The sequence below is a fragment of the Odocoileus virginianus genome, chromosome 10 (assembly GCF_023699985.2).
Source record: "Odocoileus virginianus isolate 20LAN1187 ecotype Illinois chromosome 10, Ovbor_1.2, whole genome shotgun sequence".
NCBI lineage: Eukaryota > Metazoa > Chordata > Mammalia > Artiodactyla > Cervidae > Odocoileus > Odocoileus virginianus.
In genome coordinates, this window is record NC_069683.1 from 26,922,897 (window position 1) to 26,943,653 (window position 20,757).

Genomic DNA, 20,757 nt, shown 5'->3' on the forward strand with positions numbered 1-20,757 from the left:
GTATTTTAATATGATCATACACTTGTTCTTGGTTAACTAGATTATATTTGTGGAGTAACAAAAAATGCTAAGTATCTGAAATATTCTAAAATCAACTGAGGATCATAGCTGGCAGAATTTATAAATGTGTAATTTGCTTGTATATCATTTCTATTTTAATACCATAATATATATGCATATATATATTTGATTTTGAGTCCAGTGTAAAGCATTAGGGAACCATTATAGCATTTTGCTACTACTGAAACTTCTCAATTAATATCAGTAAAGTTATTTCCATCCAGTTTAAAATATACTGAGAAAATGCACAATAGGTACTAAGAAAATGATATTCATTTTCAGGAAGTAATTCTAATGTGTCTAATATATGTTGATATGTGAGGTCTGATTACTCATTTGCAAAAGATTTTGCCAATATCTGCTTTTATTTTGAGTCCTTTAATTGTTTTTCTCTCAATTTTTTTTTGAAAAATGTCCAATCTATAGAACACTTGATACAATGAAGGTTTATATATATCCTTTACTTAAGTTCATCAATCAAGGACTTTGCCACATTTCTTTTACCTCTCTTATATCTCCTTTCTCTCTCTTTTGAACAGTTTGGGATTAACTCTGCACAATCACTAAAGTTTTACTCCTAACTGCTATAGATCATATACTAAAGAATAGGAATTCTTCTCTATCCCTCCGTTATAATATCTAACACAGTCAACAATAATATAATATCATCCAACATGTAATCAAACTACCCAAAATATGCTTTAGAGCTTTTTTGTAATCCAGTATCCAAATAACCCTCATCTGTTGCATTTAGTTACTTTCTTTAGTTCTCTTTAGTCTAAAATATTCTTCCATCTTTTGTTTTATTTTTCATGATATTGGTTTTGTTTTTGAAGAGTTCAGACACTTTTCTTGTAGAGTGTCTCACATTCTAGATTTGTCTGAGTGTTTTCTCATGATTACATTCAGTTTAAATATTTTTAGCAATACTAGACAGGTGAGGTGAGAGAGCCCTATGATTCTAAAGTTAAATAGCAGTGTTTGTCACTAATTTCAAAAACAAAATGGCTCACAATTGACATAGTTGCCATTTTTTTTACTTAAGATCTTTTCCCATGATTTTAATTTTTTACATAATTAAATTAACCTAAAGCAATATACCTAACAGTATGTAATATGAAAAATCAAGTCAGCATAACATTTACTGAGCTTACAAAGCAGCTGTTTGTATCCAAATGTGAAAGATTACTTTAATTAGAAGCTCCAAAGATTATTATGGGTATATTGCATTGTAGTTATACATGAAAAATGAACATTACAAGGCTGACAGTTGATTCTTTTTCTCAACTAAGTGCTTTGTTTTATTATTAAAATCATTTTTTTAAATGTGCAACATTTGAAACAATGTGTTGCAACTAACCTAGGCGTATTATAAATCAAACAAACTAAAATGTGCATGTCAGGTATCAGTATAGAATACCAACCATAGGGCTGTATAGTAGGAAATTCACTTGTTTCTGGATGTTATTTGACATGGGATTATATGCTTTATTGATTATTTATACTCGAAGTTTAGAGTTTGTATAATTTTGCAGATAGATTTGATTTTTGTTTTTCCATTTTCCAGATCTCCACTGAACCCTGTTTTGGGTTTGACCTTTGACCAGGTGACTGCATTCACCAGAGGTGGCATTACAGTTGTATATAAAACCTTCTTGGACCCTAATGCCCTTCTGCTACCTGGATGTGACAAGTAAATTAACAAATTCTTGGTTAAGCAATCTGAATCGCCTAATTCAGTTTTCCTAGAGTGAGAGATTTAAACACTAAAAGATGTTCCTTAAATCATCTAAAATAAGCAATCATTTATTTTATTGACTTATTTCATGATATAATGAGCTAGTGCTTAGAAGACTTGTCATTAAGTTCCCTGGAGTTTTAGAAAACACGTGGGACAGTGAGCAGAGTATAGTCTTATGCTTTGCGAAGTTAACGATTTTATTTGAAATGTAAAAACTGTTTGTAGGGGATTTTTTTAGGCTAACAATGTTAAATGGAATTATTAAAATATTAAATAATTAGTTCTCTTATATGAGTGTTCATATTTAAGCATCTCATTTGATGATGGTAAATTGGAGATGAAAACACTATCCTGAAGGCATAGTGTGCAGAAGAGCGGGAGTTAGAAGATCCAGGCACTGGACCCATAGCTACTCATGATTGTCCATGAGCAGATAGGTATCAGTTTCCTACGAGTTAATGATAAAACCCAGCAGTTACTGATTGTTGACCTCAGGCCAAGCACAGTTCTATTAATAAATGAATTGGATGAGAGCATATTTAATCTGCAAAATAATTATTTTAAACCTATCATTGCTTATTAGGCTATTATTACTCCACTTTTATAGAGGCAGAAGCTGAGGCACAGAAGGGCGTTTTGCCAGTCACACGACTTGTACATGATAGTGCAAGGATTCTCACCCAGGCTGTCTTCCTTAAGAACGGAGGACTTCCTTAAGAACTGAGATAGATAACCACTATCCAGTACTGTCTAGTAGTACTTTCTCTGATGATGGAATCAGAATTTGTGGCCAATGAGCACTTGAAACATGACTAGTGTGACTGAGAAACAGAATTTTAAATTTTGTTTAAATTAAACCATTTTTAATTCAAGTAGGAATATGTGGCTTGTGGCTGCCATATTGGATACTGCAGCACGATGCTGACACTATGTTGGATTAGGTGACCCATCTAACTTTTATATTTTGTAATTTAACCAATTACAACTTTCTTTAATATAGTGATGAAAAGGCTGAAATAGAGGACAGATCTAGAGAACCAAAAGCAGTCTGATGAGGTCAGTCAGTCTAGCTAATGTCAACCTATTGCTAAGTATGCCTAAAAAGACAGACTCTTTGATCTTCTCTACGCCCCCCAATGGCTGCCTGCAGTTTCTAGATAAGATTATAATGTTCTGTCTTGTTTTCTTTATCTTTATGGATAGAAAATAACTCAACACTCTTTATTAAAAGCATTTTCATTTATGAGAAGATTTATTTCATGTGTGATAATCTATACTAAGCTGTTAAATTTGCCTTTCCCTTTGGTCTTTAGCTATGAGTTTAATTTTTAATTTATGTATAGCTTCTTAATTTTACTTCTCCAGGTGCAATGAATACTGATTTAATGAATGGATTTAAATTAAATCTGTTTCCCTAAATATAGCAATGTGAAACTGCCTTTATTGAACATGAACTAGTTTGAGGATAATTTACTTAAGTTTTGGATTCCATTTGAACTTTTTTTCTATAGTCGTCATGCCCTTACTTATATTTCTCAGACTATTGAAAGAAAACTACCATCACCATTTATAGAACTGTTTTTTGTTGAATAGCATGCTGTATGGTATATCTTAACATATCAGTGCAACTTTCTTTAGGGTAAGGATGGACTCACTGTTAAAATAAGTAATTTGGCTGAGTTAAGAATGAAGCCAGCCCCTCTAGTTTGTGATTCATCCATGTAATCTCTAGACTGTGCTGCCTTTTAAAAAACTCTCTTAAAAATACCAAGCTAATATTCTGGATACAAACATTATGAATTTAAAAGCATGCTTTATTATCATAGATCAATATATTTACATGATAACTTTAACAATGAAGATGATCTCCACTCTGAGTAATTCTGTAAGATTGAAAATTGTCTTTTGTTTCCTTGTTATATTAATAATTAACTAGGCATTGGGTCCCCCCAATATCATAAATAATAGCAAGGAAAAAATTTAAAGCCTTCCTTTCCCAATTATAGATACCAAGATACTTTATAAATTTCTGTTTAAAAAGATTATAGACTATACATTGGTTTTTCTCTCACTAGAAGAGTAAGATGTATAAATTATCATACTAATAGATTAAAGAGTACTAATTTTTTATTCTAATAAGAATAATTTTATTCTAATAAGAACAATTAAATATTTTATTTTCTTAGTTGGGATGTTTGTGAGGGATTTCCAGTTAACTTCAGTGGCACCAGTCAACAGGTACCTGATCAATTTGAAAAGGTGGACATGGAGAACAGTTTCCTACAGAACAAGGTCAGAATTATTTGTTGTTCTTGATAAGAATATTTTACGTATTGAACATTCAGTCAATACATGGTGACTGGGTAGATATTTGTAAAAGTTTTGCAAAACTGTAAATTATTTTACAAATGTTAGGAGCAAGTATTATGCTTTGTGTGCATGCATGCAAAGTCGCTTCAGTCCTGTCTGAATCTTTGAGACCCCATGGACTGTAGCCCACCAGGCTCCTCTGTCCATGGGATTCTCCAGCCAATAATACTGGAGTGGGAGGCCATGCCCTCCTCCAGGGGATCTTCCCAACCCAGGGATTGAAGCTGTGTCTCTTATGTTCTCCTGCATTGGCAGGCAGGTTCTTTATTTATCATTAGTGCCACCCTGTTAATTAAGCACTTTGAAACTGAACCAGTATTGAGAAGGGTTAGAGGAAGGGATAAGGTGGGAGTTTGACATTGACATGTATAAACTGCTATATTTAAAATAAATGACCAACAAAGACATACTGTATAGTACAGGGAACTCTGCTCAATGTTCTGTAATAACCTAAATGGGAAAAGAATTTGAAAAAGAATAGGAAGAAAAAAAAACTGTACCAATATATATCATTTCTACCTAAGAAATATTCTACTTGTATTACATCATTTAAGTACAGTTGTTTAGCATATTTTCTTTATACCAACTACATTAATAAGTTGCATTTGTTTAAGAAATTCTTTAAGATGGCTGTTATATCTTTATACTCTAGAATCTGATCTATTTCTTCTATGGGTCTGTGTATCTAAGTAGCACGTGTTCTTCAGAAAACTGTGTTTATAACACAATCCAGAAGGTCTCTTTATTAATTTACTTTAGAAATTTATCTTCCTGTAAAGAATTTTTTTCTGCCTATGAGCTATGAAACACATTTTAAACCTGTCTCTAAAGAAGGAGTAATTCTTTTCTTTTTCTCAGCTGGTAAGTTATGTGGGGTTGTTGTTCATTTCAGCTGCATAAGCTTTAGTTTTTGAATTCATGAAATCGAAACCAAAAAGTACCTACAGAGACAGAGATGCTCAGAGAAAGCGGGGCTTCCTGTTAACTAGTCTGGGCCCTTTCTTTGTAAGAGATAATGCAAAAGACACATTGTCCCAACCTGCTGTTTTTCAGTTTCTCCATGTTGCCCGTTCAGTCTTTTATGTCAAAATTTATACCAAAAACATTAGTTGTTTCAAGGTATATGTGAAGCTAAATTGTATAATTGTAAAGCTAGAGTAAAATAAACAATTATTTCTAGTCCTGTTTCTGAGCAAATTTAGAAAATAAATGTAAGTTGAATGGTGCACTAAGGATTAATGCATTTTGTATTTTATATTCATTGACATTAAGGTTTATTTGCCATAGTTCTCTCATCCTGTTGGCATTCTTTTTAGTTTGTGTGTGTGTGTGTGTGTGTGTGTGTGCTGTAGCTTTATTTTCGTGCTCAAAAACTTACATGCCTAACCATTGCCTATTATTCATATCATCATCTGGCCTTCGTTGATCTCCATGATTCATCTCCAGTCTTCCCCCACTCTCAACTTGTCTTTCCAATCCTCTCCATTTCTTGATCTATGTGTACCCTGACCCTACAGTCGGAGCGAATAAATGGAGTCCCACACATGATTTACACTTCGGTTTACTCGTGCCAGTCCATGTGTTGTTCTTTGCTAGGATACAGTCCTGCCATTACTAGTCCTTACTTTTCAAGGCTTTCTTCAATTTCTTCTTTGTTCGTGAAGCCTTCTCAGATGCTCCAGAGAAATTTAACCTCAAGTTATTTTGCAACCCCAGAACTTCTTTTCACACTTTGAAATTGTTCTTAGAGTTTGTGTTTTGGTAAAGGCATTTGCTTTTGTGTCTTTGTCTTCCACTAAACTGATAATTCTTTGGACCCAGATTTTATGTCTTACTCATCTTTGTGTTCATGAGTGCTGGAACAGTCTTGGATATAGGGCAGGTGCACAATACGTTTTCATGAATGATTTTTTAAATTTAGCCATAATCTCTTTCAAGGCTCGCTATTCTCTAATTTGTTCTTTGTGTGTTAGCCAAGCTAAACTATTCATTTGTTGTTTTCTGAGTCCATGATTTCTGTTATTATGCCCGCATGAGTCCCTCTGCCTGGAATTCAACCTTTCTTTCTTTGTTACCACCCCCACCTTCTCTGTCACCCTTATGCCATATCCTAGCATGGTACTGGCATAGAGTTGGCATTCAATAAATGTTTATTGAAACCCTGCCCATCATTCTAGCCTTACCTGATTTGTGCCTGCTTCATAAAATCTTTCTTTACCGCAACTCCACCCCCAAACCAGATATGATGTTTCTGACCTTGATACTGCTGTTGCATCCATTCTATACCCTATATAATGGCATTGACTCTGTTCTGTTCCTCTTGCAACATATTTTGATGATTTAAAGTCAATCATTGTTCCAAGTTTGGGCATATTTTAGCTCACATTAGAGTAGAACAGAATGGTAGTTTCCACTGAGATTGTTGGTGTCATATCATAAAGGATCTTAATTCAAATTTTTGTTCTTCTGTAGAAAACAAGAGCCACTGGAAACATTCAAGCAGAGACAGATCTGATTTGATCCTGTGTTAGGAAGATGTCTTGGGAGATATTTATCTTATCCTCCTGCCCCTGCCTTGCAGATTAGAAATTCTGAGAAGGAACGAGCATTCTGATCATTCTTGTCTCTGTTATAGTATCTAGGTGCTCAGAGTTAGCTGAATGGAACTGAATTCTCTAGTTAATTAACTCATTCAATAGAAACCAGGTCAACCCTGGGTGGGGGGTGGGGGGAAGGATAGTGAAGGATTGTCAGAGGAAAAGAACCAGAAAGGTCTCTCTCTTTGATTTTAAGCCCAAGTAGAACTTTGAAAGAAAGATATATTTTGTAATACTGAAAAATGAGGGAATAAAAACCCACAGTTATTTTATCACTATTAATTTGTTCTAATGATTTAGTGAAAGTGAGAAAACACCTCATCTTACAAGTTTGTACACTACTGTATTTTTAGAAGAAGAAATTGGTTTTGGATAAAATTTCAGCTCAGTCAAAATAGTGATAAACTGGATAGTAAAGAGACACTTTCAAAGAAAGTTTCCCTTAGCTGTGAAACCTTTGAAATCCTTCCAGAAAAATGTCTCTAATTATATACAGAGGTGATCAGTGCATTGGAAATAGCAATTTAATAACCTGAAAAGGAGCACTTTTAAGAGAGATTGAGGCAGAGGTCATGGCTATCTAGAGGGCATTTTATTGTGGAATCTTGATGCTCCTCGCAATAAAGGAAGACACTAAGAGGATTACAACAGGGATAGAGAGGAGGCAGGCAAAAGCCGATATTCTTGCTGCATACGTTTTCAAATTGGCTTGAGATAGAGGTATCAGTGCCCAACCCCGACTGTTCTTTTAAATCTCGTATTGACAAGTAAAACCTTTCCTACAGAGAAAAATTTGGAACATGTAATCCGTATTAGTAATGTGGAAGGCAGATATAACCCTGACAATTACAACCTGTTGCTCTTTTATCTATTTCAAAAAAAGATTTGGAATCCACTACACATGGAGAATTTGGGTGAAAACATCTTTCAACAGTTCTATTGTTACTTAAGTTGGCAACACTTATTTGGCAATACACTTATATGTTTCCATGAAATGGGTGAGATACAAACTTCATGGTAGTTAATAAAAAAATATTCATGAGAAGACTAGCTTATTTATGGGAAAACATAGCAGAAAAATGCATGCCAGCATTTGGCAGGTCATGTATTCTGTCAAAAAGACAAGGAAACTGATTTTGATCCTAGCCTTTTGGTATGATCAGACAGCAGCAGAACATTAGAAACAATTACTAGTATAGAAACAGTAAGCAAAACACCAAATTATGATTTTAGAATTATGGCACATTTGTTATAAGTTTACTTGTAAATTCAACAATTATGGACACTGGAGGAATATATTATTCTTTATGTCGAGAAAGAGGCTAGGAAAAGGCAGATAATTCTTTACTGTCCTATTTCTTTGGAGAGCAAGTCATCAAGAAATAATATTTTCTCAGATAATTTATACTGAAGAAAGTGCAATTTTTAATCTCAATTTTGAATTTATTGCCCTTAGAATGGGATACTGGGCTTTAAGTGAAATTCCAAATCCCTTCCTGATTTTTAGACCTATAGCTGGAATCTATTGAGGACTGCACACCTAAATACTAGATATTTTGATTATTCAGTTGCATAATTATGTTATTGTTGTTCAATTGCTCAGTCATGTCCAACTCTTTACAACCCCATGTACTGCAGCAAGCCAGGTTTTCCTGTCTTTTACTATCTCCTGGAGTTTGCTCAAACTCATGTTCATTGAGTCAATGATGCCATCCAACCATCTCATCCTCTGTCATCCCCTTCTCCTCCTGCCCTCAATCTTTCCCAGCAGCAGGGTCTTTTCAAATGAGTCAGTTCTTTGCATCAGGTGGTCAAAGTATTGGAGCTTCAGCTTCAGCATCAGTCCTTCCAGTGTATATTCAAGACTGATTTCCTTTAAGATTGACTGGTTTAATCTCTTTGCAGTCCAAGGGACTCTCAAGAATCTTCTCCAACACCACAGCATAATTATGTGCTCACTAATATTTTCTGCTTTTCAGTTTTTCTAGTTCTTGGTCTTAGAGGTAGGTGGATTGATCAGCTTATAGATTTTGAGAATGAAAACAATAAGCATGAATATCAAGGGCACGAGGAAAGAGATTTTAGAACATTTCTTGTAGGTGTGATTTTAATTTGTATAGTAAATTATTTAGTGTTAAAATGTTAGTCACTCAGTCATGTGCAACTCTTTGCAACTCCTTGGACTGTAGCCTGCTAGGATTCTCTGTTCCTGCGATTGTCCTGGCAAGAATACTGGAGTGGGTTGCCGTTTCCTCTCCTAGGGGATCTTCCCAGCCCGGGGATCAAACCCAGGTCTCCTGCATAGGCAGATTCTTTACCATCTGAGCCCCCAACTTGGTCCTAAAATTACTACCAAAAGGAAAAATCTTATAAAATTCTATCTAAAGTAAAAATATTTTTAGAATGAAGATTGTGGCCTATGAGCTCCTTTTTTCACAAAAAATTTCATGGTCTTACATTTGTTCCTCAGTAGATATGCAGGAAGAGACCTTATTACTTTGAAATTGCACAGGAATTTTGAAGTCTACTCCATTTTCATTGGTAGTTTGGGGAAAGGTGATTAAACAAGAAATTTTAACTGGCCCAGTACATGTATGCCTCATTTTTAATCACTGGCGTCATCTGTATCAGCACAGTTTATTCAGATAAGTAAAATCATAATGGTCACTTAAAGGAAGCTATGTATGTAGGTATTCAAAAGAATAAAAGAAAATTTCTTTTTTTAATCCTCAAAAGACTAAAAGGTTTTCTAATTACACATGTTATGGTATATATTTGGAGACCTGTGCCAACATAAATGCTATCATACACATGCTCATGCATGCACATGTGCACATGTACACACTCCCACACAAACACTCACATATAGTGACACATATGGCATATTATGTTGTAGGTTGTCAGAGCACTTTTCAAAATTTATCTCCCCCACCTTCCTAAACATTTCATCTGAAGCTAAGCTATCAAATTAAATTAAAAAGAAAAAAGTAGGTGATGTCGTGAAGAGAATTTAATGGCCATTGTCAATTTTAAGTGTATTAGAACCCCGACTTGACAGGACTTTTTTTTTTAATAACATTAAATGAAGCTGAGTTAGTGGGCCTGGCTCTGTCTGGTCTATGTAGAATCACTTGGGAACCGTCCAGCAAAATATCTCTTAGAGAACAGCATGGTGTTAATACTGGGTGCCAACCCAAGACAGAAACAAAGGAGCCCTTCGCTCTTCACCAATAAGCCAACTGTTAAAAGATTAAGCCGTGTTGTGCAGATAACAAGAATTTAGGCACTGGCAGCAGGTGCTGTACAAAGAAGCAGTTGGCAGTACGGGTCTTCTGTCTGACTAATCCAGTCAAAACAATCTTCTTCCCAGTTGCAGAGGAGAGTTCTGAGTGTGGTGGCAACTTGGAGTTAGGAGGTTGACTAAGAGTGCTACTTTAAATGCTGAGTCCTGTGGGGAATGAATTAGTAGAATATAGTTTATCATTGTTCAGAAACTGTGAGAAATTCCCATCTAGAGTCCAGTCACTACTGGCTAACTGGGGAATAAATCATCAAAGAACTCTTAAGTCAAGTCTGCTTATGTGGTGGGGTTACTGTATTTTTAAAATTTTATTTTCATGTATATGAGTCATATGACATTTTCGTCCATAATAGAACAATTATCAAATGTATTAGTCATACCCTTTTGTTATTGCCTGTTTACACTTGTAAAGCATCACCTTTTAAATTATCATTTAACTTTTTTTTTTAAATCATTTGCTACTCAAAATCTAGTGTTAGCAAAGAATTAGAATAGACATTTCAATATTAGAAAATTATTTAAATTGCTACCGAATCAATATTATTTACTAAGTTTAAAGCGTAAGTTGATATATTCTCATAATCCTATACAAATAAATATTAGCACTTAAAGTTGGCATGCTTTTTCAGGGAAAGTGATTATATAAGGTAGGAGGTAAAGTTTATTAAATATGAAGGAGAGTGAGAAAAAGCAAAGAAGGAAAGGAAAGCTATATCCATCTGAATGCAGAATTCCAAAGAATAGAAAGAAGACATAAGAAAGCCTTCCTAAGTGAACAGTGCAAAGAAATAGAGGAAAACAATAGAATGGAAAAGACTAGAGATCTCTTCAAGAAAATAAAGATACCAACAGAACATTTCATACAAAGATGGGCACAATAAAGGACAGAAATGGCATGGACCTAACAGAAGCAGAAAATATTAAGAAGAGGTGGCAAGAATACACAGAACTATACAGAAAAGATCTTCATGACCCAGATAACCACGATGGTGTGATCACTCACCTAGAGCCAGACATCCTGGAGTCTGAAGTCAAGTGGGCCTTAGGAAGCATCACTACAAACAAAGCTAGTGGAGGTGATGGAATTCCAGTTGAGCTATTTCAAATCCTAAAAGATGATGCTGTGAAAGTACTGCACTCAATACACCAGAAATTTTGGAAAACTCAGCAGTGGCCACAGGACTGGAAAAGGTCAGTTTTCATCCCAGTCCCAAAGAAGGCAATGTCAAAGAATGTTCAAACTACCACACAGTTGCACTCATCTCACACACTAGCAAAGTAATGCTCAATATTCTCTAAGCCAGGCTTCAGCAATTCATGAACCAAGAACTTCCAGATGTTCAAGCTGGTTTTAGAAAAGGCAGAGGAACCAGAGATCAAATTGCCAACATCCACTTGATCATAGAAAAAGTAAGAGAATGCCAGAAAAATATCTACTTCTGCTTCATTGACTACACTAAAGCCTTTGACCGTGTGGATCACAACAAACTGAGGAAAATTCTTAGAGTTGGGAATACCAGATCACCTTATCTGCCTCCTGAGAAATCTGTATGCAGGTCAAGAAGCAACAGTTAGAACAAGATATAGAACATGAAACAACAGACTGGTTCAAAATTGGTAAAAGAGTACTTCAAGGCTGTATATTGTCACCCTGCTTATCTAACTTATATGCAGGGTACATCATGTGAAATGCTGGACTGGATGAAGCACAAACTGAAATCAAGATTGCTGGGAAAAACATCAATAAGTTCAGATATGCAGATGATACCACCCTTATGGCAGAAAGTAAAGAGGAAATAAAGAGCCTCTAACTGAAAGTGAAAGGAGGATGAAAAAGCTGATTTAAAACTCAGCATTCAAAAAACTAAGATCATGGCCTCTGGTCCCATCACTTCATGGCAAATAGATGGGGAAACAATGGTCCCATCACTTCATGGCAAATAGATGGGGAAACAGACTTTATTTTCTTGGGCTCCGAAATCACTGCAAACGGTGACTGCAGCCATGAAATTTAAAGATGCCTGCTCCTTGGAAGAAAAGCTATGACTAACCTAGACAGCATATTAAAAAGCAGAGACATTTCTTTGCTGACAAAGGTCCATATAATCAAAGCTATGGTTTTTCCAGTAGTTATGTATGGATGTGAAGAGTTGGACCATAAAGAAGACTGAGCACCAAAGAATTGATGCTTTTGAACTATGGTGTTGGAGAGGACTCCTGAGGGTTTTTTGGACTGCAAGGAGATCAGACCAATCAATCTTAAAGAAAATCAGTCCTGGATATTCATTGAATGGGCTAATGCTGAAGCTAAAGCTCCAGTACTTTGGCCACCTGATGCAATGAACTGACTCATTGGAAAAGACCCTGATGCTGGGAAAGATTGAAGGCAGGAGGAGAAGGGGATGGCAGAGGATGAGATGGTTGCATGGCATCACTGACTCAATGGACATGAGTTTGAGCAAGCCCCGGGAGATGGTGAAGGACAGGAAACCTGGCGTGCTGCAGTCTGTGGGGCTGCACAGAGACTAACAGGACTGAGCAACTGAACAAGAGCAGCAACAAACATGAAGAAGTAGAATTCTGACAGATGACATGAATGACCGTTCATTTAAGTTGATCATCAAGTCTAAGTGAGAAATGTTAGAGGGTGCACAGTACTTTTGGCGTTTGCCATCTTATAAACACATGGGACACAGAGGCAGTACCTCCCCAGTCAACCCTCTCCCATCCATTCCGGCAACAATCACTGAAATCTCAACATGCTAATCGCTTCCATCGTGTTTGTCTCTTTTCGACCCCATGGACTGTAGCCCACCAGGCTTCCATGTCCATGGGATTCTCTAGGCAAAAATACTGGAGTGGGTTGCCATTTCCTTCTGCAGGGATCTTCCCAAACCAGGGATCTAATCCACATCTCTTATGTCTCCTGCATTGGCAGGCGGGTTCTTTATCACTAACCCTGCTCCTATCCCTTAATTCTTATGAAGTTGTACAAGCTCTCAACTGTTCTCCCTGCCTTTGATCTCTCCTTATTGCAATCCATTATGTTTGCATTTGCCAGATCAACCTTTGTAAAGTCTTCTGTTATACAGACACTCCTCCGAGAAAACCCCACTGACACCTACTTCGATAGCATTACACTTGACCCCTTCTAAGTCTGGCCAAATTTAACTTTTGAGTCTTCTGTTAAATCCTAAGATATATTGATTATACTAATTGCTTTTGCTTGGACTGCCTTTTTTTCCTTCATTATTCTTGTCGAACTGCTTCCATCCTTCAAGACCTGGTCCAGATGTTACCTCTTTCAAGATGTTTCACTTTTTGTTGCTCCTGTAAATGAGACTACCATTCTTTGCATCTTATAGCAGTATTTAATCATCCAAATGGAGCTTAACACGAAATCATGCATGTGTGTGCATGTGTGCCCGTATGTGTGTGTTATTGCCTCTATGCATGTAAATTTATTTAAGGCAGGAAAACACTTTATAATATTCCATATCACACAGTCCAGGGCCTTCTGTATCAGAGCTGGTGTTCAACAAATATTAATTTAATTGAGTTAGTGGGATTGGGCACTACTGTTTCAAAAGAGACCATCTCAATGAGAAACATGATCAAGATTGATCTATTTTGGGTAACTATGCTGAGGAAGTTTGACTTTCAGACTATAAGTTAATAACTTGTTTCTTTTCATGGCATAGGTGGACTCCAATATTGTCCTTCATGCCTCTGTTTCTGTCAGAAAGCAGAGTTTCTCAAGCAGTAAAGAGAGCAGTGGGAGCCAGATAGCGCCATCGACCCTGTGGCCTGCAGCCAGTGTGTGGCTGATCACAAAGGTATCCACGAATGTCTGCTCTCTCTGAGTCACTTCGGGGGCTCACTGGCTCACTGGCTCACTTTGCTGCTCCATTTCCTGACATTCTCCCTCATATAAGCTTGCAACTGAAAGCACTGCAGTTGTTGACTGTTGTGAATCTGTGATCTCCTCTTCTTTTGTCTAGTACAGAGGACACTGACATGAATATTCAACTCACTTTTAGATGGGCTGATTAGTTAGTACTCGAGAATGTTATTTAAACTAGCATAGAGCTTTGCTATAGTCTGCAGAATCACCATTTTCACAAGATTTGCCTGAATATCATTTGCTTCCCCTCCTTAGTCTTTATTGTTGAGGTTCACAGAGCCTGGTGAATCAGTACGATATAGTGATAGAATAAGACCATACTCTAGTCTTAGTCTTAGTTTTAAAACTCTTAGTTTTAAAAGAAATCCCTGAGTATAAAATGTGAACAATGCCTAACACAAAACCTATGTCTTGGCATTATTTTTTTAAACTTTACTCTTACATTATTGAATCAGATTTAAGTTGAGAATATATAATTGCTCTCCCCTTCCCTTTTACTATTGAAATACATTTTATGGTTGCCACCAAATATTTATGACTGGAAAGAGATGATGCAGCTTGTTTCTACCCTTCTCCTGCCTCCCCTTGTCTCCTCCGTGTAGACTATTTTTGCTTCTTCCTAGCACTTCCATAAGTGCAGAGTCACTCAGGCAAGTATGTTGCTACTTAGTTTAGGGGGTAGGAGAGATTGAAATGATTTTTTCAAATAAAATTTTGAATTACTCTTAACTATTAATTTTGCTTTTCAGAGAGCTAAAACCAAAAATTAGAGTAATTGAGACACAAAGATACTAAAACTTATTATCCACTTCATTGACAAAGGCAGAATGAGATTAGATATTTCTTAAATCTGCTTCCAACCTGGAGACTCTCTTAACTACTAGTCCTTTTTATTAATATGTTGTATTTTATTTCTGATTTAGAAATAATATTGCCATTTTGTTAAACATATGTTAAACGTTGTATACACATGTATTATCTCATTTAAGCTCATAAAAATTATTCAAATTTTCACTATACAGCTGAAAAACTGAGGCCAGTAGGTGATAGAGGAAAGATTCTTGGTCTGTCTAACTTCAAAACTTACGCCATTTTACTGCATTTCAATATAAAACACTTCTCTATATCTGACCAATTTATGAGCATTGATGGAAATATTTTAGTTTTAGCACTACCACTGAATACCAATGTGACCTCAAGTAAGTCACATACCATATCTGGGCCTTAGTCTTCTGGTAACGGAGTTGGACCAGATGAGATGGAAGATTATTTTTCCAGATCTCGTATTCTCTAATTCTGTGGCATCTGTTTCTAGAATTTCATGATATCAAAAATCTTGTACTTACCTAAAAATTTTCCTGAAAGAATTTAAATGCTTGCTGCAAAGAGTATGAGTTTTGGAGTTAGACAGGTCAGACTTGGAATCATTTCTATGTCTTGGGAAAGTTACTTAGCTGCACTGAACCACAATTTTCTTATATATAAGATGAAGTTAGTCCCTTTTGCCTTGTATAGTGGCTATAGTGATTGAGAAAATATGTTTGAAGTTCAAGCATACTATCTGGTATACAGAAAGTGCTTAATAAGTGATGATTCTTTTTCCTCACCCCAAGGAGTTCCCTTTCTCTATAGACAAGCATGTTCAAATGAGGATTCCATTCAATGCTAATTAGAACAAAAATTTACAAAAATACTTTTTTCCCCTAAGTCATTGTGTAGTTCTTTCTCACACAACAAAACCATGAGAAATCGAAGTCACATGTTAAAAAGAAAACAATTTTGAAAATCTTCTAAGATTTAAAGTTCTATCATTTTTTTCCAAAATAAATTAGTTTACCTATTAAAAAAGAGAAGTTTCCATGCCATAAATCCTCAATATGTGTAAATAAATTCCTCAGTGGTTGTCACTTATTTAAAATGTGTCAATTTACTAAGTAAGAAAATTGTTAAATGCCTATTCAAGTAATATTCTCAATCAGCTTCCTTATCAGAGAATTGTAACATTTAAAATGAAAGTAGTTAATAAACCACCTTAAAATGTTTAACCCATGATATTTAGACCTAAAATAAAACTTTAAATTGGTATCAGAGGTTAAGGATTTGTTTCAATCTTTTCAGTTCACTGCCTTTATTTATTTTTTTTTTCTGTGCATACATATTTCAAGTAAGCTCTGTAGTTATAACTATAACAAGTGACACGAATGGACCCCAAATCACTACACTGTGAAATATGCACAGAAAAAAAGGACAAATGAAGATATCAAGGTCTGTTTTATTTTCGCTGAACTGTAAAATGCCACCCTTGTCCAACAGAAGATCACTGATTCTGAGCAGGGCTCACTGACTGCTAAGTTGTGGGTAGTGTTTCACTTTCGGCAACTGTTAATATCCGAGTTTATCCAGGCATAATGACCTCACTATTTGTGACACATTGTTGAATTTTCTGGTTCTTTTAACTTATTTAGACCTTTCTCCCCCATCTCTATTCATTGGAAGACTGGAATGATCCTGAGCCAAGCAATAACTCAGAGCTGTCTAGCTGTTGGTCATCCAATCAGAGTCAAGGCTACTGACGGAACATCACTACAAGGATACAAATTAATCCTACAGAAAAGGTAATGTTTATGAGCTATGTACCTGAAAACAAAAAATGTTAATTTCAAGATTCCTGAGCAGTCAAATTATCATGCTTTCTATCTTAGATGGAATATTCATTATGTTTTAAATTTGTGTTCAAAATATCAAGATTAATTTTTCTAAAATAAGCTTGAAAACATATGCCACTTAATTAGATAGTGTGCCTTAGATATTTTTAAAACTGAAAAGCTGCCTTCAGTATATATCTGTTGTAGACAAGCTGCTGCTTTACTCTGTAATTATTGGAACTTATTTCTTTGTATACATTTTGGTTATTAATTTAAGAATTTAATGTGTTATGTGTATTCCTAATCTTTTCTCCATCTTCTGAATATGAAATATTGAACAGTGAAGGAAAAATCAAGGAGACAAAAAAATTCTGGCTAGTAAGGCACCAAAACTGTCATTCTTGTTTGTTTTTTCTGACTTGGAGGATAAAATTAAAAATAGATTTAGAAGAAAAAATTAGCAGTAAGGAAGAAAGGTGACTTATCTCCAGCTGCTTGGAAATATTGCTTCCTAAATCTGTTTTCTATTTCATTTGTCTTTTGATTTTACCTAGTGTTGACAAAAACAAGTCCTATTGTATTTCAAGACCTAGAAAGCTATTAGCCAACTACTCTGGCTGGATAGACAATTAGGATGTGCTTAGGGCTAAAGCCAGAACTAGGGCATTTAGGCACCAGAGAAAGTTTGGCTTAGCCACAGATACAGAAGGGAAATTTTCTCTAACATGCAAAGCATACTGTCCAACAGGTATTAGAAGATTACATAGTGGTTTAAGAACATGATCTACAGAGTCAGATTTTGAGGTATAAATCCTAGCTGTAACACTTACTGTAGCAGCAACAACAACAACAAAAACAAATTCCGAGCCAGACACTATTTTAATTCATCTACATTGTATTTTTACATTTAAACTCAACAACACTTGATAAGGTAGGTAGCATTACTATCCTTACAGGTGGGAGATTGAAATACAGAGTTTAATCACTTACTCAAGATCATATCTAAGTGATTGAGGAGGAATGCAAAGTCAAGCAACTGTAATCTATAACTCACTCTTAGCCACAAAACTGTATAGTCTGTAGGTCCAAATCCAATCATGCAATTGCCAGTGAGTGCCAAGTGTGGTAGTAGATAGCTCAGAGAATGAGTAAGGTGCATGAATTGAAGCACCCAAGCAGGAGGAGGAGAGGGACAGTAGCTTGCTATCACATAAACTGGCCAGTGTGAGTAGAGTCCTAAACACATAGTTCTCAAGGAGGAGCAGACAAACCCAAAGCAAATCCCAGGTTGATATGGTGCTATACATGGAGTAGCTAACAAGTTTTCTGGGGCAGAATCAATCCTGTAAACTGGAAACCCACAAAGCGTCAAGTTGCAGTAATAACAAGTGCAAACCATGGGACATGGAGCCAGAGATGCTTCAGCTCACTTAGTCCAGGGTTATAATAAAGAGAAGAATCAGTCAATTGTAACTAACCTAGAAATGATACAGATTATAGAATTAATACACAGATCATTAAAACAGTTGTTATCATTGTATTCCATATATCAGGTAGCTAGAGGAAAGATTGAACACACTAAACAGAGACACAGAACATATAAAAAGTTTTATGTTTATGATTTATGTTATGTTTATGATATGGTTTTATGTTTATGATTTATACCTCAAATCAAATTTCCAGATATGAAAACTTCAATGTATCACTTGAAAAATATGCTGAATTTGTCTAATAGCAGAATAGATATTGTGGAAGAAAATTTTAGTATATTTAGATACCAAAAGAAACTATTCACAGTGAAAACCAAAGAGGAAAAAATATGAATTGAAGAAAAATGAACAGAGCACTGTTGGTTGTGAAAAGCTTCAGATGGCCTAATCTCAGAATAATTAGAGTCTCTAAAGGGAAGAAGCAGGGAACAGAAAAATATTGGAAAAAATGATGTCTTCTAAAAATATAGGACAAAAATTTTCAAAATTTTGTGAAAACTACAACCCACACATCCAAGAAGTTCAACAGATTTTAAGCATAAGAAACACTAAGAAAAGAAACCAAGAAAAAATCATAATCAAATTCCTTAAAATTAGTGATAAAGAGAAAAATCTTATGAGTACACAGAAAAGGCATATTTATTACATACAAAAGGAATAAAGATAAGAATGACAGCAGATTTCTTTTGGTAACAATAAGAGTGAGAAGAAAGTGGAAGAATATATTTAAAAACTCAAAGAACAAAAAAACCAACCTATCAATATAGAAATCATTTCCCAATGAAAATATTAATATCTTTTAAATATTAAGGCAAAATAAAAAATTCAGATATTAGTCAGAAACTGAAAGAATTTATCACCAGAAGACCTAGAGAACAAGCACTGTTTAAAGAATTCCTTCAAGCAGAAGAATATTGGTATCAGATGAAAATGAAGAGCACTGGGAATAATAACCACATAGACAATATAAAGATCTCATTTCTTATTTAAGTCTCTTTAAAATATAATTTTTTGTTTAAAGCAAAAAATAGTAATATATTATGGAGAGAAAAACATGTAGATGCAAAATATATGAAGTTAACAGTACAAATACCAATAGGAGAAATGGAATGAAGATTCTCATACTGTATTTGTCAAGTGGTATGATATCCAGTGGCTCAGCAGTAAGAATCCACCTGCAATGCAGGAGATGCAGGTTCAATCTCTGGGTCAGAAAGATCCTCTGGAAAAAGAAATGGCAACCCACTCCAATATTCTTGCCTGGGAAATGCCATGGACAGACGAGCCTGGCCGGCTACAGTCCATCACAAAGGAGTCAGACATGACTTAGCAACTAAATAACAATAATGATATCAACTGAAGGTAGACTGATAAGTTAAGGATGTCCTATAAGTTAAACAATATCCTATTTCAATAATGAACACGTGAGGCGGAAACTGTGAAAGTACAGAAGACTAGAACAACACTGTCAATCAACTTGACCTAATTGATATTTATAGAGGAACATACCCAAGAAAAGCAGAAGACATATTCATTTAAAGGAACAGTATATTAAATCAAATGGAGTATATTCTAGCTATAAAATAAGTCTCAATACATTTAACAAAATTTAAATATTATAAAAAAGATTCTCTGGCCATAATAGAATTACACTAGAAATCAGATAGATTTCACAACAAGGTCCTACTGTATAGCACAGGGAACTTTATTTACTATCCTGTGATAAGCCATAATAGAAAAAACATAAAAAAGAAAGTATATGTGTATGTATAACTGAATCACTTTGCTCTACGTCAGAAGTTAACATAACACTGTAAATCAACCATACTTAAATTAAAAAAAAAATAGCAGATAGCTTTCTGGAAAACCCTCAAGTATCTGGACATAAGTAACACATTTCTAAATGAGCCAAAAATCAAAGAAGAAATCAAAATGGAAATTAGCAAGTATTTTTGAACTGAATGAAAATGAAAATACACATATTAAAAATTGTGGGATGCTGTCCAAGAAGTTCTTAGATGGAAATTTATGTAAATACCTATATAAGGAAAGAAGTGAAAGTGAAAGTTGCTCAGTTGTGTTCAATTCTTTGTGACCCATGGATAGTCCATGGAATTCTCCAGGCCAGAATACTGGAGCGGGTAGCATTTCCCTTCTCCAGGAGATCTTCCCAACCCAGGAATCAAACCAGGGTCTCCTACATTGCAGGTGGATTCTTTACCAACTAAGCTAAGAAGAAAGATAACAAATCAGTGACCTCAGCTTCCATTTTGAGAAGCTAGAGTAAGAAGAGCAAATCAAACTCAAAGTAATCAGAAGACAGAAAATAATAAAAGTTAGAGTGGAAATCAATGAAATAGAAAATAGGAAAAAAAGAAAAATCAACAAAATCAAAAGTTTTTTTTTCAAAGATCAAAGAAACTGATAAATCTCTAGCCAGACTGCTCAGGAAATAAAGGAATAGGACACAAATTACCATTATCAGGAATGAGAGAGGTGATATCACACAGTTATTAAATGGATAATGGAACATTTTGAACAAAGATGTGCCGATAAAATTGCCAAACTGAGATGATTAAAGACCAGTTTCTTCAAGGGCACAAATTGCCAATGTCTACTCAAGAGGAAATAGGTAAGCTGAATAGTCCT

General features: G+C 35.2%; 1 protein-coding gene across 1 annotated transcript in view; it reads left to right on the top strand.

Annotated features, from left to right (window-relative positions):
- LOC110136540 (doublecortin domain-containing protein 1) overlaps window positions 1-20,757 on the top strand; it is a 279,881-nt gene that overhangs the window by 237,558 nt on the left and 21,566 nt on the right. The window contains exons 12-15 of the mRNA XM_070473220.1: window positions 1,628-1,753; window positions 3,988-4,093; window positions 13,771-13,905; window positions 16,470-16,588. Coding sequence (XP_070329321.1) covers window positions 1,628-1,753; window positions 3,988-4,093; window positions 13,771-13,905; window positions 16,470-16,588 — 486 coding nt within the window. The remainder of the gene's footprint in view (window positions 1-1,627; window positions 1,754-3,987; window positions 4,094-13,770; window positions 13,906-16,469; window positions 16,589-20,757) is intronic.